The 20,576-nt window shown below is 47.1% G+C and overlaps 1 protein-coding gene across 4 annotated transcripts in view; it reads right to left on the bottom strand.

Annotated features, from left to right (window-relative positions):
* Nucleotides 1-16,566, bottom strand: part of PRPS2 (phosphoribosyl pyrophosphate synthetase 2) — a 29,326-nt gene extending 12,760 nt beyond the window's left edge. The window contains exons 1-5 of one of the 4 annotated variants that reach the window (XM_079910889.1): nucleotides 14,607-14,615; nucleotides 14,075-14,175; nucleotides 10,776-10,959; nucleotides 3,181-3,279; nucleotides 2,057-2,181 (exon numbers count right to left, since the gene is read on the bottom strand). In XM_079910889.1, coding sequence (XP_079767015.1) covers nucleotides 2,057-2,181; nucleotides 3,181-3,279; nucleotides 10,776-10,880 — 329 coding nt within the window. In that variant the 5' untranslated portion in view covers nucleotides 10,881-10,959; nucleotides 14,075-14,175; nucleotides 14,607-14,615. Of the gene's footprint in view, nucleotides 1-2,056; nucleotides 2,182-3,180; nucleotides 3,280-10,775; nucleotides 10,960-14,074; nucleotides 16,318-16,351 lie in introns of those variants that run through there. The other 3 variants (XM_079910888.1, XM_079910887.1, XM_079910886.1) reach the window with 3 other exon arrangements.
* Between the last annotated feature and the right edge of the window lie 4,010 nt (nucleotides 16,567-20,576).

Raw genomic sequence — 20,576 nt, 5'->3', positions numbered from 1 at the left:
ATCAAACTAAGTTGTTCTGGTCAAAAAAAGAAATATGCCTGACATGAAAGCCACTTATTTTATGATCCATCCATATGAACCGCCCAGGGAGACAATTCCCTAGACAGAATGGAGATTAGTGGTGGCCACAGGCTGGAGGGAGAGGGAGTGGGGAGTGACTGCAAATGTTCTGGAATTAGACAGTGGTGACAGATGCCTAACTCTGAATACACAAAACCCACTGACCTGCGCACTTTGAATGGGTGAATCGGAGGTATGTGAATTACATCTCAATAAAGCTGTTACTAAAAACAAGTTACGCCTTATGCTCCCTCTCAACCCACTTGCTCACCTCTAACCTTCGAGCAGGCCAGTGCATTCGCCTGCAGATGCCACTGTGTGACTTCAGTAAGTTTCTAAGTAACTGCAAGCATCTCCAAGAGAAATTACTCCAAAACGTTGCTCTCATTCCCCTGTTGCCTTAAGCAGACAACACTCTGGGTTGCTTGCACCCGAAGGGGAGCTTTTAAGTTCGATTCTAGGTCCTTAGCTTGGCCGTGGAAGGGATGAGGGATGGGCATTTGCATTTTAAAGTTGTCCCCAAGCTTGATGGTCACCACTCTCTCGTGGCAGGTTTACTAGCGTGCACAGACTTACGAGCTTCCTTGCTTTCTCACAGGACTGGTGGACGGAGCTCTCTTTCACCTCTCCCTCCCTGACGGAGGCCCCTGCCCGGGCATTAAAACTTCATTCCGCTCTTCTCCCCGCCAGAGAGCAGCTGCACAGTTCTACAAGGTGACTCTGACTCACTGAGTCTCGGAGCACAGTAAAGCACTCTGCATCAGCGTTCCCTCATCTTCACTCCGATCCTCAACTGTCTGTACTGATTGCTCTTTAATTCCTTGAGTCTCTGTAAAGCCCTCTGGGTTTGCTTCTCAGTACGATTATTTATGCCATTCAGTGCACCTGCGCTCTGATGCTTTTAGTGCCATGTCAATTTCCGTCCAGCATCCTCCTTTTACAGCCCAGTAACTGTCCTGTTGAGCCCACGGGGCTGTCTGCCCGCCGCCCTGTTATCTGCAGGCGCTGGCTCTCGGTGGGCTGCGCCCCCTCGGCTTCCTAACTGGGATAGTCAGGCACAATGAGGTGGTCTTCAGCGGGGAGTGCTTACTGAACAGCTGGGCTTGTGGAATTCTCCCTCGGCCGTGGCTCTGTGGCCTGGGGTCAATTTTCCCAGCATCGGGAAAGACTGGCTTTCCTCCCCAGGCTGCAGGGAGGGGTCTCCCTGCCATCTCCCTTCTGTCTGGAGGCCCCCATGAGGGCCTTATAGCCTCTCCCAAGCCACCCGCCTCTTCCTGGATCTGACACCCATACCCCAGGCCACCCCGAGCACGGCTGTCAGCCTTCTTTATTTCTGGGCCACAGACATCTCCCTTTCTTTCCGGCTGCTCTGCGGACACGCATTTTAAAATTGTTCTATCTTGGTTTCCATTTCTAAATGTTTGTAGTAAGAAGAACTAGCTTGGTCAATCGTGTTGTTAAGTAAAAGCCTTATTTTCCAATTAGGCTCATTGCTTTTATAATCAGAAATGAAAACTTAAAAAACTCAAAACAGGGCTTCCCTGGTGGCGCTGTGGTTGAGAGTCCGCCTGCTGATGCAGGGGACACGGGTTCGTGCCCCGGTCCGGGAAGAGCCCACATGCCGCGGAGCGGCTGTGCCCGTGAGCCATGGCCGCTGAGCCTGCGCGTCCGGAGCCTGTGCTCCGCAACGGGAGAGGCCACAGCAGTGAGAGGCCCGCGTACTGCCAAAAAAAAAAACCCAAAAAAAACCTCAAAACATTCTTTGCTGAAACCAAACGTCTGTATTTTTTTTTTCTTTCATGAATGATGAAATGTTAAAGATGACAGCTCTCTGCTCTGGAGGTGAAGCCTGTTGGCTACTTACTTGCTTATTTGCAAAACAAACTGTTCAGTAATTGAAGACATGCTTCCTTATCTAACACATACGGAAAGGAAAAAGCAGTCGGCAAACACACAAATTTAAATCTGCCTCATGCCGCCTGGGCCTGTGCAGTACCTTTTGGCGCCCCCGGCGTCAGGTGAAACAATGATGCAGTTTCTCCACTCGGTGATGTTCTCCCGAATCCACTGCAGGACCGCGGGCTCCGCGTACAAGTTATCCACGGGGATATCAAAGAACCCCTAAGGGGAGAAGCGGGTGTCACGTTATTGCAGGGTTTTTAAAAAGATCTCTTTCATGAGATAAAACTTGAATTTTTTATTCAAAAGAAGCCTTTTCAACTGACTCCCCTTTTTTTCTTTTTTTTTTTTTAAATTGAAGTATAGTTGACTGACAAGGTTGTGTTACTTTCAGGTGTCCAGCAAAGTGATTCAGCTATTCTTATATATATATATATATGCATGTATTCTTTTTCAGATCCTTTTCCATTATACAATATACTGAATATAGTTCCCTGTGCTATATAGTAGGACCTTGTTGTTTACCTAATTTATATATAGTAGTGTGTATCTGTTCATCCCAAGCTCCTAATTTATCTCCCCCCCACCTTTACCCTTTGGTAACCGTTTTTCTATGTCTGTGCAGACGCTCTTTTCTTAATTCAAACAGAATTAAATCAAAAGACAGATATGTTCCAGAAGCAGATTTCAGTTCAATACGGGGACATGGTCTGTTATTTTACGATCAGCTCTATCCTAAGGAATAGGAGAATGGTTTCGTAGATAAATGGGTGAGAGATTTGCTGTTTCTTAAACACCTTATTATAAGCCAAATAAGTCAACATTCACTATATCACAGAGTATGCATAGTGTAATTTGGCCTGTTTACCAGATTACGGAACTAAGTTATGAAGAGTTTTAAAAAACCTACATTACGACTCTCCCATTCTAATTATTTTCCAGAAGTGGAGATGGAATTATAGAGTTTACTACCAAGAAGCCATTCCTGCTCCTCCAAAAGTGAGTAGAGGGAAGGTGGTGCTGGATACAGGCGATATCAACATTAAATATATTTCTAAGTTCAGTAAAAAAGATGAAAATCCAAGAGTTGCCATATACAAACTTAAAAACACATGTAGTGTTACCTCCTTCAAAAATTATTTAACTTAACAGGGCGTTAGGATTTAACCACTTGCACTAAGGCCCCACCATAACCAAGAACAACAAAGAGAATTCTGGAACCTGGATCTGAGAGGCATGCAGGTCCATGGTGATGATGTGATCCGCCCCAGCGACCGAGAGCATATTGGCCACGAGTTTCGCCGAAATCGGAGCACGACTCTAAAATATAAAGGCACGGATTTTATAACAGGGGAGAGATGGAGACCTCCAGGTTTCTCCCACTAAGATTTATAGAAGAAAGAGGAATCACAGATGCTTTATTACACTTGAAGAAAATTAACATTAATAATTCAAAATTAATACTTCAATAATTTAAACTTAGTAATTTAAATGATTTCATTATTAATAAAGAAATTTATAGCTTATAATAGCAAAAGATACTCATCCCGTTTTATTCACCAAATATTAATTATTTACATCTACTACTGTGAGACAGTGTGCCTGACACTGGGTATAGAAAACAAATATCAAAGAAGCAAATAATTAAACATAAATACATGTAACATCACAATTTATATAATTCCAGTTGTGACAACTGTGCAGAATAATAGGTCCCGGGAGAGAGACAGACAGACAGACAAGAGCATGAAGGACATCAAGTTAAAAGACACTGGTTGTCAGAGGCCCCTCTGAGGAAAGTGCTTTTTGAGGCGAGGCCAGCAGAAGCGGGAGACCAGTGTGGCAGCAAGAGCAGCCCATGTGACGTTATGGAGGCTGAGATCATATCCAGGGACGGAACGAATCCTAGCGTGGCTACAGGCAGTGGTCCAGGACAGAATGTGAGGGCATGCCGGGAGAGAGGCAGGGGCGCATCCTGCAGAGCCCTGAAGGCCAAGGCCAGCCCTAAAGACAAGTTTCTGCACTACAGCTGGGAGCGAAGGCTGTTACAAATTCGACAAAAACCATATCCAAGAAAGAACACCTTAAGGTGATGGATAATTTGATATTCAGAGAAACACACGCAGCGTGACACCGTATCCTCTCTGAAGGTACCCAACTTCTCCATAGCTTTAGGTTCCACACCATAAATGACGGACAGTAACTCTGTCCACGTCAAAACAATCCAAGGGATTATAGAGGCATGATTAGACCTAGGGAAAGAGTTCAGCATTTTGCTGTAAACAGTGTTATTTCTATACACCACAAAAAAGGAAATGTAAGCTTAATAGAAGATTTCATTCAAACTTACAATGTCACATGTCAATTATATCTCAAAGCTGAAAACAAAAAAGATTTCATTCAAAATAGTAACAAATGATCTCTGTTAAATACACACACACACACATACACAGTATATTCATGTAAAAACACACAGGAATTATATCACAATGTGAACAGATTATTTTTATTTTCTCTAATAACACCATTCTTTTATAAAAAAGAAACCTATTACTTGATGATAATACACACACACACACACACACACACTTTTTTCACACACAAAGAATGAGAGGTAACAGCCCAAATGTTACCAGTAGATGTTTCTAGAAAGTGAGATTATGGGGAAACAGTTTTCTAATTTTTAAAAAATTGTTCAACCTGCTCAACTAAGTCACGTTTTCATTGTGTTAGCTCCCCTGCTCTGGTCCACGTTGCCTTTGGGATAAAAAGCCCTCCCGCCAGCGCGGCTCTAGCTACTAAGACCTGGTCTGCCCCACCGCCATCCCTGCGCCTCCAGGAGGGGTCCTCCCTGCAGTGGGGACTGGGCCCGCTCTCTCCCTCTTCCGGAGAACACTCTAAGCCTTGCCATCTACACCTGCACACCCACCTTACCCTTATTCCACCCCCATCTCTGCAGACCCAATGTGTTTGATCCTCCAGATCTGGTTCCAATCTCCAAACTTTAAGGTACTCCGAGAAATCTAGAGAGAAATGATCTGTCCCTTCTAAAGGGACACAGCATTTGGTCCCCACCATATGGGACCACCTTATGCCGCCTGCTTAAAGATTGACATCAGAAGATATTTTACGTAGGATGCATAATTCACAACTAGACTATGCGTCCCTCAAGGGCAAAGAATTGGTTTTGGAGATTTCCACATCACCTGCAGTCCCGGCTCTGTATCTTGCACATGACAGTTCTTCGATAAATATTTAATAACAGGATCTCTGTAACAACAAGTTTCCGAGGCTTAGTCATTCACCTCACTAACTATGAGAATTATTGAGTCTAACAAAATTCCAAGATAATTAAAAAGAACAAATCGATAGCTGGGAATCTGACTCACAATGCTCATCAATTTGGGGCTCTTTCTCTAAGCTGATAACCTACGAGAAGAGCCCTCTGCTCTCCATAGCGTTCTCTCCATGGCGTTGAGCATTTCTTACTTCTGAGAGCCAAAGCACAGGGGTAGTTTTTAAATTCATACTTTCTGATCTCCTTCTTCAAACTCTGTTTTCAAATTTGGTTTTTGGACCATCTTTCGCAATTTGCCTCAACCCCCAACTGCATCTTGCAGGAAAAATGATCCACAAGTTTCAACTGACTTTATAGCCAAGACAGAGAAAAATTTGTAAGACATTTCAACAAAGGTAGTCAAGGTACAGCAACCGAAAATAAAACGTTCGACTCCCCTAATGAAAAACGGATAAAGGTCAAATATTTTGTGAGCCAGACCAACCTCGACAAAGACTCTCCAGAGTCCAGATTTTATTTAATGTATCGGCTGCTGCCCCGCTAAAAAGTGTAAACTTCGCAGGCTTTAAAAATTGACGAGATTGTAGAAATTTGTGTCAGCACAACTGTCCTCAATTTTTCCAGTTAAGAAATCAAAAGAAACTATTTGATCATTGAAAATAGAACATAACCTTGAAAACTTGGGGGGGAAAAAAAGCTCCAAGTCTTCTACCCCCTCAAAAGTAATTATTTCCAGCTGTGCCCACATCATACGGTTTTTAGCAGGGAAGGAAACTAGCAATTATTGACCACCCACTATAGCAGAGGTCAGGGGACTGGTGCCCATGGGCCAAGACAGCCCATGCTCTGTTTCTTCACAACCTGTGAGCTAAGAATGGTTTTTAGGTTTTAAAGTGGTTGAAGACCAATCAAAAGCAGTACTTTGTGACATTTGAAAAGTATGTGAAATTCATATTTCAATGTCCATAAATAAAGTTTTATTGGAACACGGCCATACCCCTTCGTTTACATATTAAATATGGCTGTTTTCACACCAAATGGTGAAGTGGAGCGATTTCAACAGAGTCCCAGTGGGACACAAAGCCTCAACAATCTGACACCTAGTTCTTTTGGGAAAGAGTCTGCCCACTTGTGTGCCAACCACTTTATAAATAGTACCAAATACCATCCTTAACTTCCAGAGGAGGAAACTAAAGACACAACGGAACAAGAGTAAGTAATGGCACTAAAGGTCAAACCCAAGTCCACTTGGCTCCAAAGTCTTACCCCAAAACTCAGACCACTCTGCACCACACTTTTTACAATGAATACTATATTGTCATCTTTTTTCCATGTTAGTATTACATTGTGCTGACGTGTCATCATGAAACCTTTCCTTCACTGTCAGAACCTGTCCCTGGTTTCTTGCACATACAAATAAAAGCAAAAATAAAATTTGACAGATGTGCAGCCTTGCTTAAAAACAAGCAGTGAGGTTAAAAATAATGAAACAAGCTTTAGATCTGGTTAAAAGGCTCTAGCTTTTTCTGCGCTTCTTTGCAGCTAACTCTAAATAGATCGACTGCGCAGAATTCCATTGTGTCTTAGATGCCATAGACAGTACAGTCCTATGGGAAGGAAAGGACGAGTCTGTGGGGCTCCCCAGGGCTCCTCCAGTGGCTGAGGAGGAGAATTTCTTTCTGAGCCCATAGAACAAGTGTGGCCGACGACTTCCCATCACATTCGAACACTACGTGGCCTTTAGCCTACCTAAGTGAAGCCAAAAGCGGGGAGAAGTGTTTTCCCCCATCACCCTGGGTTTCCTCATCACTAGCCCTGGCTGGTACATGAATTACATATAGGCTCAGGCCATTTCTCTAAGGTGCTTACTAAATCCTTTGTTACCCTCATTTCAAAAGTTTCCTGATACAAAGCCAGCCCAGTTGGTCTAGGGAAAGAAATGAGTAGTTAGAAAAGTTATTAGCAGCAATTTAAAAAGTCCAAAAGCACACCTCAAATGATAGACAAAATTAAAGATTTCCCTTTCGAGCAGCATGGTGAGAGAAACAGTCTCTCTCCTTACTGCAACACGAGTCAGCTTGACTAGAGATAGGTCAGAAATGATGGTGCCAGAACAATCGACATGTCCTGGCCGCCTCCGAGGTCAGTCCCAAAGAGCCAGGCTCTACAAAGGGTGGTCAAGAGTCAGACTCACCTGGGACAGCTGGGTGAACACTTGTTTCCTGGCATCACTATTCACAGAATCCCCTTTCAAGCCCTCAAGTAGCCTGACTTACATGATAAATGATGTAATAATGACACTATCTCAAAGCTTGAACTGTCCCTAAATACCCACTTATTCACACATCAGTGACCTAGCAAGGCCCCCTGGAGTGGGCTGAATGGTGGCCCCAAAGATATCAGGTCCTAACCCCTGGAGCCTGTGTGACTGTTACTTTATTTCGAAAGAGGCCCTTTGCAGATGTGGTTTTACTAAGGATTCTGAGATGGGGAGATTATCCCAGAGGGCCCTGGATGCTACGGTATGTATCCTTAAAGAGGGAGATCCGACAGAGGCAAGAGAAGCCACGTGAAGATGGAAGCGGAGGTCAGAGGGATACGGCCTCAAGCCAGGCAACGTGGCAGCTGCCAGCAGCTGGAAGAGGCCAGGAAGGATCCTTCCCTAGAGCCTCCAGACGGAGCATGGCCCTGCCGCACCTTGATTTTCAACTTCTGGCCTCCACAACTATGAGAGAATCCATTTCTGTTGTTTGAAGCCACCCAGCTTATAGTAATTTACTACAGCAGCAATTGGAAACTAACACAGCCCTCTGTGATTCTTTTTTTGCTATGAGCTTTCTCCAACAATACGGCGCACCATTTCTGAACTCCAGATTCCCTCTGCTGCTACTGGTGCCATCTCTCAACTGCTATCATGGCCTTGCTTCTGTGCTGCTGACGGTGACCACATCTTATCTCTTCCATCAGCGGTTAAGTTCAGAAAGTCGTGGAACTGTCTGATTGGAGTAAAAACGAAAAGCAGCTACCATATTGTTTCTAAGAAACACACTTACAGCAAAGCGACTAAGGAACAGTGAAAGGAAGGAAAGAAACTGGTACTCAAAATGGCCCCCAAAAGAAAACCCATCTTGGGCTTCCCTGGTGGCGCACTGGTTGAGAGTCCGCCTGCCAATGCAGGGGACACGGGTTCGTGCCCCGGTCCGGGAAGATCCCACATGCCGCGGAGCGGCTGGACCCGTGAGCCATGGTCGCTGAGCCTGCGTGTCTGGAGCCTGTGCTCCGCAACGAGAGAGGCCACAACGGTGAGAGGCCCGCGTACCGCAAAAAAAGAAAACCCATTTCAATGTCCAACAATAGGAACATGGATCAAGAGACAGTTGAACAACACGGTTCCAGGGAACAGTTAAGCCCACTGGGGCTGCAAGAGCTCTGGAGGGCTCTTCATCAGCGTGGTGACAGAGGGCAATCCTGGCAAGTAGAGGCCAGAGGCCAGGAGTGCCGTCACATCCCCTGTGTGGGGGGCAGGACACCAGCCATGCAGACCATGCTAGTTTCTCTATGTGACAAAGACTTCATTATGATTAAACATAAGAAACAAAGTTTGAAAATACAATATTGGAACAAGAGGTAACTGCCAATCAAATACTTGCAAACAAAAAATGCAGGCGTCTCAATATTTGTATCAGTTAAAAAGAAAGTTAGGGTTTTTTAAAAAAAAAGAAAAAAACAAAAACCAAACAAAAAAACCCAAAAAACAAGTTAGGGTTCCAAATCGTTACACAGTGGGAAAGGGTCAAGTAATAATAAAAGGAGGAATTTACCAAAGAAGAAGCAATGTATCAAATATCTTCATGCCAAGTGCAAAAGCTACTAGAAAAAAAAGGAAAATCTGATGACAAATGACAGAATACAGAATTTACTAAACCCCCTGTTACATGGAAGAGAAATGGTAGCCGGATATGAGCTTCTCTATGCCACAGACAAGAACCAAGATGCTGAACAAGCCCATAGAAACACCCAGATGGGAGGAAGAGCTACGACAACAGACTACACTGATGCGACAAAAGAAATAAATTGAAACACACATAAAACTTGCAAATCAAGTTTAGAATAAAAGCAGCTCCATAAATGACAAGTGGGACGTCACATGCTTCACAGGAGCAGGTGGGACCTCAGGTCTGGGCTGCTCACAAGCTAAAGGCAAGTCACAAAGTGACAGACACACACACAGCCCCCCCAACACACACCCCAACATTTCACGGCATGTGGCAATTATCTGAAATTCACATTTCAATGTCCATAAATATATGTTTTATGGATTTATGTTATATGGAACTGAAAGGATTCCCGCGGAACCGACCATCTATTCATAAAATACAAGGCGGACAACAGCTGAAGAGTTGCTCCCCATAGAGGCCTGAATGGTATCCCCAAAACTCACGTCAACCCAGAACCTCAGACTGTGACTTCATGTGGAAATCGGGTCTTTGCAGATGTAACTAAGGTGAAGATCCAGATGAGCTCATTCTGGATTAGGGCGGGCCCTAAATCCAGTAACTGTCCTTTTATAAAAGACAAAAGGACACACAGAGACACAGGAAGGCAGCCATGTGAAGACAGGCAGAGATGGACATGATGCTACCAGAAGCCAAGGAATGCCAGGAGCCAGCAGAAACAGGAAGAGGCAAAGAAGGCTCCGCCAGAGTCTTCAGAGGGACTGCAGCCTGCTGGCAGCGTGACCTCTGACATCTGGCCTCCAGGACTGCAAGAGAGTACATTTCTGGCATTCTAAGTAAGCCTCCCAGTTTGTGGTCATTTGTTTTCGCAGGCCCAGCAAAGTAATACATTCCCCTTTCAAGTTCCCCTCCAACTCCAACTTCTCTGATTTTTCTTGAAGGCAGAGGCCGTATCTTCAGTTTTTCTAGAAACTCACAAAGCCTCCTACAGTGCTAGTGTTACAAAAAGAATAATTCAACAATATTAACTTCATTCCTCTTGCAAGGTTAAAAAGAGATAACGGTATAAATTAAACTTGGTATCTTGAGATAACTGTAGACTCATATGCAGCTGTAAGAAACAATGCTGAGATGGTGCAACCTTGCCTCAGGAACTTCCCCCAGTGTTTTATACTCACCAGGGGTGCGTGTGTGTGTGTGTGCGTGTGTGTGTGCGTGTGTGTGTGCGTGTGTGTGTGTGTGTTTAGTTCTATTCACCACCACAAAGGTACACAATAATTTCATCCACTTTCATTATATGTAAAGTATAATAATTTTATATTATAGCAATGGTATTTTCATACCTGCAAAAATACACTTTCTCTGTTTCTATATGTACAAATATTAACGTGATGGCTGGTCCAAAGACAAACCTTTGGTAGAGCCAACCAGAGAAGGCATATTTACTCCATCCTGACAGGAGAGAGCAGGCATTTCCCAGGGATTCAGAGGTACAAAGTGAGAAAATCAACGTAGCCGTTAAGGCAGAGCAGGTTCCTCCAACAGGAGCCCCGCCCCCATACCTTGTCCTTTTTGTCTTGGCGGGCGTAGGGGAAGCACGGGATCACGGCGGTCACCCTGGAGGATGACGCTATCTTGCAGGCGTTGATCATGATGAGGAGTTCCATCAGGTTGTCGTTGATTTCTCCGCAGCCACTCTGGATGATGTACACATCTTCTCCCCTCACACTTTCGCCAATCTCGACGCTAGGGGAAGGAACATGCCACCCATTAATAGGAAAGCATCCCTGTGACCACCCCCAGGGTTGTGATTCCCTAGGACTTGGCAGGCAGTGGTCCTCGAGGGTATGACTTCTTCCACTGAGAGGAGACAGAACAAAATCAGCAAAGGGAAAAGTCACACGGGCGAGGTCTGGGGAGACCAGGCACAAGCTTCCAAGAGTCCTTACCCTCGTGGAGTCACAGAGGACGTGTGAATTCCCCCGGCAACGAGCTATGACAACACACGTGAAGCACTGTCTCCCGGGGAAGCTCATTAGAGACTCAGTGCCTGGGGTTTTACGGGGGGCCAGGGACTCGGTGTTAACCACGTGGTTTACACCGTTCAGCAGTGAGCTATTCCCACAGGGAATGGCGGGAAACCTCACGAAAGCTAAGCTCCCAGAAGCCAGCCAAGGGCCACCTTGCAAAGGGACCTTTTCCATATATGAGGGGATCCCATATGCTCTTCAGAAATTGTCTCAGGCCTGTTACATTAACTGTATTTTAGTTTTTCACTTTCGTTAACGTTACACATAACACATTGCTTAAAAAACTCCAATCCGTTCTGTAAGGCTTAAAACAAATAAACAGCGCAGAGGCAGCCAATTTCAACTCTTGACATGGTCTTTAGATATTTATTTTCAAAGTCCCTCCCTTACGTTTGTATTGCTTCATCTGGATTTTTTTTTTTTTTTGGCGGTACGTGGGCCTCTCACTGTTGTGGCCTCTCCCGTTGCGGAGCACAGGCTCCGGACGCGCAGGCTCAGCGGCCATGGCTCACAGGCCCAGCCGCCCCGCGGCATGTGGGATCTTCCCGGACCGGCGCACGAACGCGTGTCCCCTGCATCGGCAGGAGGACTCGCAACCACTGCGCCACCAGGGAAGCCCGTTCATCTGGATTTTTCATCCTAGGCATCACGTGTTGACCCCTATCTCCTCCCCAACCCGTCGCCCGCACCCGTGTGCAGCCTTCCCATCTCATCTTGCCATCTTCCTCACATCGATCAGCATTTTCCAACTAAATCTGAGAGCTACAATTTTAACTGTGTCAGTGCCATTCAGAGCTGAGTCATTCAGTAAACTGAAAACCAAGTTCGTATTGCCCTTCCATGCACAACTTTTGGGGGTCTGTTTACCCTGGAGGAAATTATCCAACCTCTTCAACTACTAAGTTTTCCGAGTACTGCATACAAATGGCAGCCTCAACACTTGGCTAACAAACTAAATCCCACAATGTCAACGTCAAAGGCCTCGAGCGTGATCTCCATTCCTCGGCCTGCCCGAGTCTCTCCCTGAGCTGCCTTCTCTTTCCAGCTGTGCACAGCTGTCTCCTGGGGATTGCTTCCATCCCTTTCCTGCCCTCGAGTTCCCACTTTCTGTACCCTTTCTTGGTGCACTTCCTTGTTTTACTGATGGGCATCCTCCAGTAGCTTCTTGAGAAAGCAAATAGGAGCTAAAGTCTTTGAAAATTGCCTACCAGGAAGCTTCTGTATTTCAGGTACAGGATTCCGGGGGTTCAACAAGAGAACGAGTCAGCACAACACTGGCATACATACACAGTTACCTGTATCCCGTCTCTTGCAATCAGAAACCCATTATACCCAATGGTATTGTTTTATTAAAAGAGCTAATTATTTCTTAAGAAAATGTAAACACAAATGGCATTTCGAATACCATATAGCAGTCTATCTGAATCAACAGAAGCTTCTACTCAACTTTAAACAGAATAATTAGAAGACAAAAATGCCATTTTTCAAGTTGACAGGATCTGAAAATGAGTTTTGATAACAGTGGGTCTTAACCTCGCACGTGCTCTGCCATGGATGGAAAGAGTACGATGCCAACCTCGGGATGAGCATGTGACAGACCGAATTCTACATACTCCCTCCGATCCGAGTACTAAAGAGCTACGTGAAATTCCTTCGTGAACATCACATCAACTGCGAGGTGAAGTCAATCTGGAAATCACAGTATCATAAAGCTCAGGGGTCAATAATAGCCCGTGAGCTGAGAATGGGGTGGGCAGAATAATGGCCTCCCAAAGACGTCTATGTCCTAATCCCCAGAACCTTTGAATATATATGTTCGTTTATAGGGCAAAGGGGAAGCAAGGTGGCAGATGGAATTAAGGCTACTAGTCAGGTGACCGTAAAACAGGGAGATTACCCTTGATTATTGTAGTTGGCCCAGTGTGATTACAAGGGTCCTTAAAAATGGAAGAGGGAGAGAAAAGAGGTCAGAGAAAGAGATGTGAGGACTGACGTAGGGTCAGAGACGTGCTATGTGGCTGGTCCTGAAGATGGAAGAACGGGCCAAGAGCCAAGCAAAGTAGGCAGCCCCTGAGAGCTGGGAAAGCAGGTAATGGATTCTCCCCTAGAGCCTCCAGAAAGCAACACTGACCCATGATGCACTTCTAACCTACAGAACTGTAAGACCTAACAGCAGCAGAGCCACCATGGGTCCACGAAGGCTAAAATGTTGTCTGCCCCTTACAGAAAAGGTTTGCCAACAACTGCTTCTGTTATGACTGTTTAATCCCCGAATTTCAGCTTCTCTGGCCTAGTTTTTCTAAGGAACCTCAATCCCCATATGACTAGCAGTCCAGGGGAAGACAGAAAATACATACAATCACCATGGCAACTTTTCCCCAAAGCTATTCCTGCTTCTACTCATAAAGATGGTTGCGACTGATCTTTACTCTAGGTCTTTTAAAAACTGTGGCCAGGAGGCAGCGTCCACTGCTCTTTACTGACCCTGAAATAAGAAGGCTGATGAGTTTATCTGAGCCACCAACGAATGGGTGTGGTAATTAAAAGACGGGCCACAGACTAACACTTTTCCCATCAAGAAGTGCAGTCTATGGCCTCTTCCCCGGATCTGGGAGGACTCCGTGCTTGACAACACAGTGCGACAGAAGTGACGATGCACTGACTTTGGGGCCCAGGCCTTAATAGACTGGGAGCTGCCACTTCCTGTGTTTTGGAATCCTTGTGCTTGGACCTCAGTTTCCACGCTCTAATAAGGAAGCTCCAGCAGCCCTGTGGGGAGAGATGCTGAGGTTCCTAACCAAGCTCTCAGGCCAAAGCTAGTGCCAACTTACCAGCCATGTGAGTGAGCCAGCTTAGAAGTGGACCCTCCAGCCCCTCCACCACACAGGATAGAAACAAGCCTTCCTTGCTGAGCCCTGTCCAAACTGCAGGTCTGAGAATCAAATAAACAATTAGTTTCAAGCCGTTGAGCTCTGGGGTGACTTGTTACACAACAGATAACCAGAACTTTGGGTCTCAGGATCCAGCTAGCTGCTCTGGGCATGTTCACTGACCAACATAATGGGTTACAATAGACTTTCAGACACCATCATCAGTGCTGTCCTAGGACATCACTGTGCTCCTTCAGCGGTCAATTGTAAAGCTGGAGCCAATGTCTCCCTGAAGACCTTAAATAATTTAGAGATGAGAAGGTAAAATCATGAGGCTCTGTGTCCAATTAGTGTTTTTAAAATGGGTAATGGGAGGAGTTGAGGACCAGGCGCCACACCAGATTTCTCGTCTTGGTTCAGGGAGAGGTTCAGGAAGGGGCCCCTGGACATGAATTGTATCAATTATCTCTTCCTTTGCCCTTCTGCTTCTCACCTCTAGGACCCCACGGTAAAAACCGGATCACTAGTGCAGTATCTGATACAGTCCTCCTTATAAAAGAATCAACCTCTGGGCCTAGACAGTTCATGGGAAAGAGAAAAGTCAGGAAGTTAACCTTTTATAGTCTAGATATTAAAAACATAAAATGTAACTATATAGCAATTCCCAGACTTCAGGCTGAGTGGTTTCTCACACCTCATGATTTCTAATTATCGAGTGGTAGTTATAAAATACTCAAAACCAAATAAAAATTTTTCCTTGACTTATATGACACTGCCGCCAGGAGACAAACTATCATCCCATTCTTCTGAAAGCTACTGCAACTTGAACAGGACTGCCAGATATTGTGGCATTCAAACATAAATACACTATCCTTCTCCAGAGCCCTGGACTTCCTCTGAGACCTCTGGATAAAACTCTGCCAAGTGGAATTCTTTAGCTGAAGGACTCGTGCAGTAACACCACCTGATACTCATTCACAAATGTTTCTTCACATATTATAATCAGGGTTATGCAGTGGTGATTTCCCACCTGGAATAAGGGTTTCCCATATCCTAACAAGCTGAAAACAGCAACCTCCACCTTCTCTCCATGTAATAATAATAACCCCTCGGTATTTAAGCAATCTTTGCCCACCTCAAGGGCATCAAGATTCTCCTCCGATGTTTTCTCCTAGAAATTTCTAGTTCTAGGTTTTACATTTAGGCCTGCGATCCATTTCAAGTTCATTTTTGAAATGGTGGGAAGTATGGATGGACTTTTTTGGGGTTTTTTTGCAGCTGCCAACAATTGTTCCAGCACCGCTTGTTGGAAATGTTGCCTGAACTGAATCTTTGCCAAAGATATCAAAACGATCGGTAACTTAAAAAAAAAAAAGAAGATCAGTAAGTGAGTACAGTGGAAGATATTTAAGTGGGGGGAGAAATGGGACCAACTTGTAATTAGTCAACAGCTGCGTGGACTCAGGAAAGTGGAAAAAAAGGAGCTGCTGGTCCGGCTTCAGAGGGGGCCACCAGCCTGACTTCACTGGACAGAGGCGACCGCTTCCTGTGGACCTGAGACATGGGCAGCAGTTACATTCAAGCCATGGCCTTGCTGCGGGACACAGCAGAGTCGCAGGAAGACGAAGAAGCTGAAAAGAAAAAGTCCATCATCTCTGAAGCAGAAAAGTTAGCACAGGGGATCCCAGCACGTGGGCCCTGGAGTTCTCAGGTTCTTTAAACCCTTTGCAGGACCACAGCCTCTGGAGAACTCAGAAGTCTGCACTCTGGCAGCTCAGGACTGTCACCTGGGAGCTTTTAAAAAGCCGACCCCGCAGCCCTCGGACCGGAATCTCTGGGGCAGGGCGGGTAAGAGGCACTTTCAACGGCCCCAGGCGAATCCAGCGCGCAGCCAGGGCTGGGGACGTGGGCGGGACGTTCCCTCGCGCGCACGGGGTTTGGGATCGGCCAGGCAGGAACGCGCTCGCCCCGGGCCGTCCCTCCCCGCGTGCCCCGCGGTTCCCGCCAGCTGCGCCTACCTCCTCCCGTGCCCTGTGACCGCCCGGAGGTCGCTCTTCCGGGCTGGGGCCGCCCTCTTCGGCTTCTCCCGGACGCCGCGACGGTGGCGCGGAGGCCGCGTAGTGGCCGTCCCGCCCCGGAAGGCGGAGCGGGCAGCCGCGGAGGGGGTCCCAGGTAAGCGCCGGCGCCGGCCCGGAACCGCAGCCGCGCGCCCAGCGCCCTCCCCGGCCCGGCTCCCACCTGGTCTCCTGGTTGCTGAACTTCTTGGTGACCACCTTGCCCAGCTCCAGGCCCAGCCGGTCGGCCACGCGCTGAGACAGGTCCTGGTGTGAGCTGCCGCTGAAGAGCACGATGTTGGGCATGGTCAGGCGCGGGGCTCCAAGCGGCGCGGGGCGGCGGAGGCGGCGGTAACACGGAACCCCGTGGCAAGAGCTGGAAAGCGCGACTGGCAGACACCGGCAGGAGCGGAGCTAAGAGGAGCTGGAGGGGGCGGAGCTGGAGGGGCGGAGCTGGGAGACGGGAGCGGGAGGGACGGGACTGGGGGAGGAGGAGCTGGAGGCGGTGGAGCTGAGGGAGGAGGAGCTGCGGGGTGGGAAGAGTGGGAAAGCGCAGCCGCGGGTCCCGGAGGCGGAGCTGGAGGGGCAGAGCTGAGGGAGGAGGAGCTGCGGGGTGGGAAGAGCAGGAAGACGCAGCCGCGGGCCGGGTAGGAGGAGCTGGAGGAGCTGAGCTGAGGGAGGAGGCGCTGCGGGGTGGGAAGAGCGGGAAGACGCAGCCGCGGGCCGGGTAGGAGGAGCTGGAGGGGCGGAGCTGAGGGAGGAGGCGCTGCGGGGTGGGAAGAGCGGGAAGACGCAGCCGCGGGCCGGGTAGGAGGAGCTGGAGGGGCGGAGCTGAGGGAGGAGGCGCTGGGGGGGTGGGAAGAGCGGGAAGACGCAGCCGCGGGCCGGGTAGGAGGAGCTGGAGGGGCGGAGCTGAGGGAGGAGGCGCTGCGGGGTGGGAAGAGCAGGAAGACGCAGCCGCGGGCCGGGTAGGAGGAGCTGGAGGGGCGGAGCTGAGGGAGGAGGAGCTGGAGGCGGAGGTGGAGTGGGAAAGTGCCGCAACAGGCCCCGGAGGAGGAGCTGCAGGAGGCGGAACTGGGGGAGCGGGGCGGGGGAGGAGGAGCTGGAAGGGAAAGGGAGGAAGGGGGGCGGGAAGGGAATGGGTGTTGGAGAGGATGGGGGCGGGAGGAGTAGCTGGAGGAGCGAGAGAGGGAGGGGGGAGGATTGGAGGAAGAGCCCGAGGGTGCTGCGAGGCGGGTGCTGCGAGGCGTGGGCTGCTACACACCAAGGGCTGCTACACACCGAGGGCTGTAGGATGAGAAACCCTGGAGGGCCTGGCTCCGTGGGAGAGCTCCAGGCCCTAATCCTGACCTTTCTGTCCTGCTTCGCGGGGGAGAGTCAATGAACCAGGTTAACTGGGCACAGAGGGAGGGTGAGGGAGGGGCGATGAAGGTGCCTCGCAACCAGGAGCGACCCCCATCCTGGAATACCCCCAAACCCACTGCAGATCACTGGTGCAGATCACAAGGGTCTGCAAGCTGGCCTGCAGGCCAGATCCACATGCTGCCTGTTTGTACGAGAGAGCTAAGCATTATTTTACACTTGAACATTTGTGTATGTATGTGATAATAGCTACAATACCATTGAACCCCAATTAAGAGACACATTATCCCCTTCAGAAAGGAACTCCTTTCCTCTCATTAGTGGGTGTGTACTGCAAAAAATTGTACTCTATTATTACAGTTTGAATTTCATCAATAAAAACATTGTGAATTTTTTTCTCTCTTGTTATATAAGTACCTACATAATATCCTCTCCATTTTGCCTCTTGGCCCTCACAGCCTAAATTATTTACCATCCAGTCCTTAGTCAAAGAAAAGAACTGTCCAGGGTTCTTGAAAAATTCACAGCGCCAGTGACCATCTGAGCCCTGACCCCAGGTGGAGGGGGCAAGGTTGCTCTCGATGTGATGTGCGATCGAACAAAGGCCCCTCCTGATTCCTCATTTTTAGGTAGATGTGGTGGTCCTCGTGCCAGCTTTCGCAACCTCCTGCCTGTCGCTTTCTCAAAGGCCTGACCCCAGGAACGCAGTCCGCCCCGGTGGCCCCCAGCCGAAGCCCTCCACGTCCCTGGAGGCCCCGCCTTCCCTTCCCTCCCTGCAGACAGGAGCAAAAAGCCTTTCTCAAGAAGCAAATACACTCCCAAACCAACCTCTGGGCACAAACCAAATGTTGGGGAAGGGAATGTGTTCCATGGGCTTGGAGGGCTCGCACGTTGATGATGCTGGTCACAGTTTAACGTTCCTCAATGAAAACAGATTAAACAGGTTGGATAAATGGCTGGGTTTTACCTCATGTTGCCAAGAATTGGCTCTCCATCAGCAAGGCCACTCGCAGGTGGGTTGTAGCCTACTCTAATCTGACTTCATATTTTGGGGATTTGGGGGATTGTTGGGATTATTCATATCATTGGAATTTTTCATCTGGGTCCATGTACTTTGCAAATCAGACTGCCTAGCGCATCACGTGTTTCTTTTAAGCTCCTGCATTTTCATTCCGCCGGGAGATGTATATGTGCTCTATTAATTTGGGGGGGGAACCCCTTCTTGCAGTGCCTTCTTATATGTATTCTATGGATAATTACCATAGCAATGAGATTTATACTCATACTCAAACATGTTTAAAATTTTTATTGAATGAGTCTGCCAATGTAATTATTTTAAATTCTCCTAATAAAATTTACTAGCAACAGTATTACTATAATTTTTATGTCCTTAAAATTTCTCTCATAGACAAAATATATACACATTCTTCTCAGAGGGAAAGTGGCTTCTTGTTGGCATGGTGGGGCTGCAGTTCTTTGATAACAAAACGGATGGACTCTATAAAACAGTAGACGTTAAAGCCCCTGTCCTCCAAGTCTGTTTATGGTCGGGCACTTGGAAGCTATGATTGAATTGTCACAAACCATGACTTCAATACTACCAGGGAGAAGCAATATCTGGGTTGGGGCAACTAATAAAATGGTTGTTGGTACAACACTTTGATGAGTTACTATGCTTAAATGCTGAGGGTAAACAGGGGAAATGTCCCACTGGGATGGATGAGAGTCATCTAAAATCACCATGAGCAGCAGACTGTCCAGAAAGCTGCTCTTTATTTAAGCGTGAACACTTTCTCTCCCAAGCCCCTTTATCCTTGATCCACAGCATCCAGGTTGTGGGGACCTTGGTCTAGAGCGGGCCTCTCAGCCTTGGCACTACTGACATTTGGGCTGGGTAATTCTTTGTTGTGGGCCCTGTCCTGTTCCTTGTAGGATGTTTAGCAGCATTCCTGGCCTCTACCAGTAGCACCTCCCCACCAGCTGTGACAACCAAAAGTGTCTCCAGACATTGCTAAATGTCCCCTAAGGAGTAAAATCACCCCAGGTTAAGAACCACTTGTCTGAACAAACCACTGTCCCTTTCTTCCTCCATATGAGCCTTTCCTTGGAGCTGCTTGGGCTTCCTCACAGCATGGCTGCAGGGTTCCAAGAAAGAGGGTTCTAAGAAGATAAGCCTCAATGAGCAAGAGCTCATCCAGCCTCTGCTTTTATCCTGTTTGCTAATGTCCCATTGGCCAAAGCAAGGCACATGGCCAAGACCAGCGTCAAAGTGGTATGGGACAACATAAGGGCATGAATATTAGGTCCACCAGTCCACCAGCTGTCTACCCCAGTGCACTGACTTCTTGGACAGAACGTGGAGTTGAGGAAGCCCCCAAGAAAATGGAACACACGTTCAAAGACTCAAGACCCAGAGGATGAAAAGAACATCTACTACGTGTACATAAAATCTTAGACCATGAACATATTATAAAATATTCATTACTTTAAGATAAAATGTTAGTGGAGAAAATTAAAATGATAAGATATTTCCATTGTTGACTTCTGTCTTCATTGACTCATGGATAGGGCTGAAATGGGAAAGCACTCATTTGAGTTTGTGAACAGTTTCACATCTTGTATTCCCCGCATCACTTAGCCAGGTTCTTTCTGTATAGTGAGAGCTCTAAATATTTTCTGAATGAATTTATTTTCAACTATCCTAGGGCTGAGAAATGGAAGAAATGGCCCGAAGTCACATGGCTAGTAAAAGGCAATAAGGGGATTAGAATGCAGACCTTCTAGCTCAGCCCTTTGTTCTCTGGAACAGTGCTGTCCAAAAGAAATGTAATACAAGCCATGTATGTAATTTACATGTTTAGTAGCCATATTTAAAAAGAGTAAAAAGAAACCACTGAAGTTATCTTAACAATACACTTTAACCTAATATATCCCCAAACAGTATTACTCCTACTTGTAATGAATATTAAAATTATTCATTAGATATTTTCCAGTTTTTTCATACCAAGTGTTTGAAGTATGACGTATACTTTACACCTACAGCGCAT

Source organism: Stenella coeruleoalba (genome assembly GCF_951394435.1).
Source record: "Stenella coeruleoalba genome assembly, chromosome: X".
In the NCBI taxonomy this organism is placed as follows: Eukaryota; Metazoa; Chordata; class Mammalia; order Artiodactyla; family Delphinidae; genus Stenella; species Stenella coeruleoalba.
The sequence above is the reverse complement of the archived record's forward strand: the minus strand, read 5'-3'. Positions and strand labels throughout refer to the sequence as shown.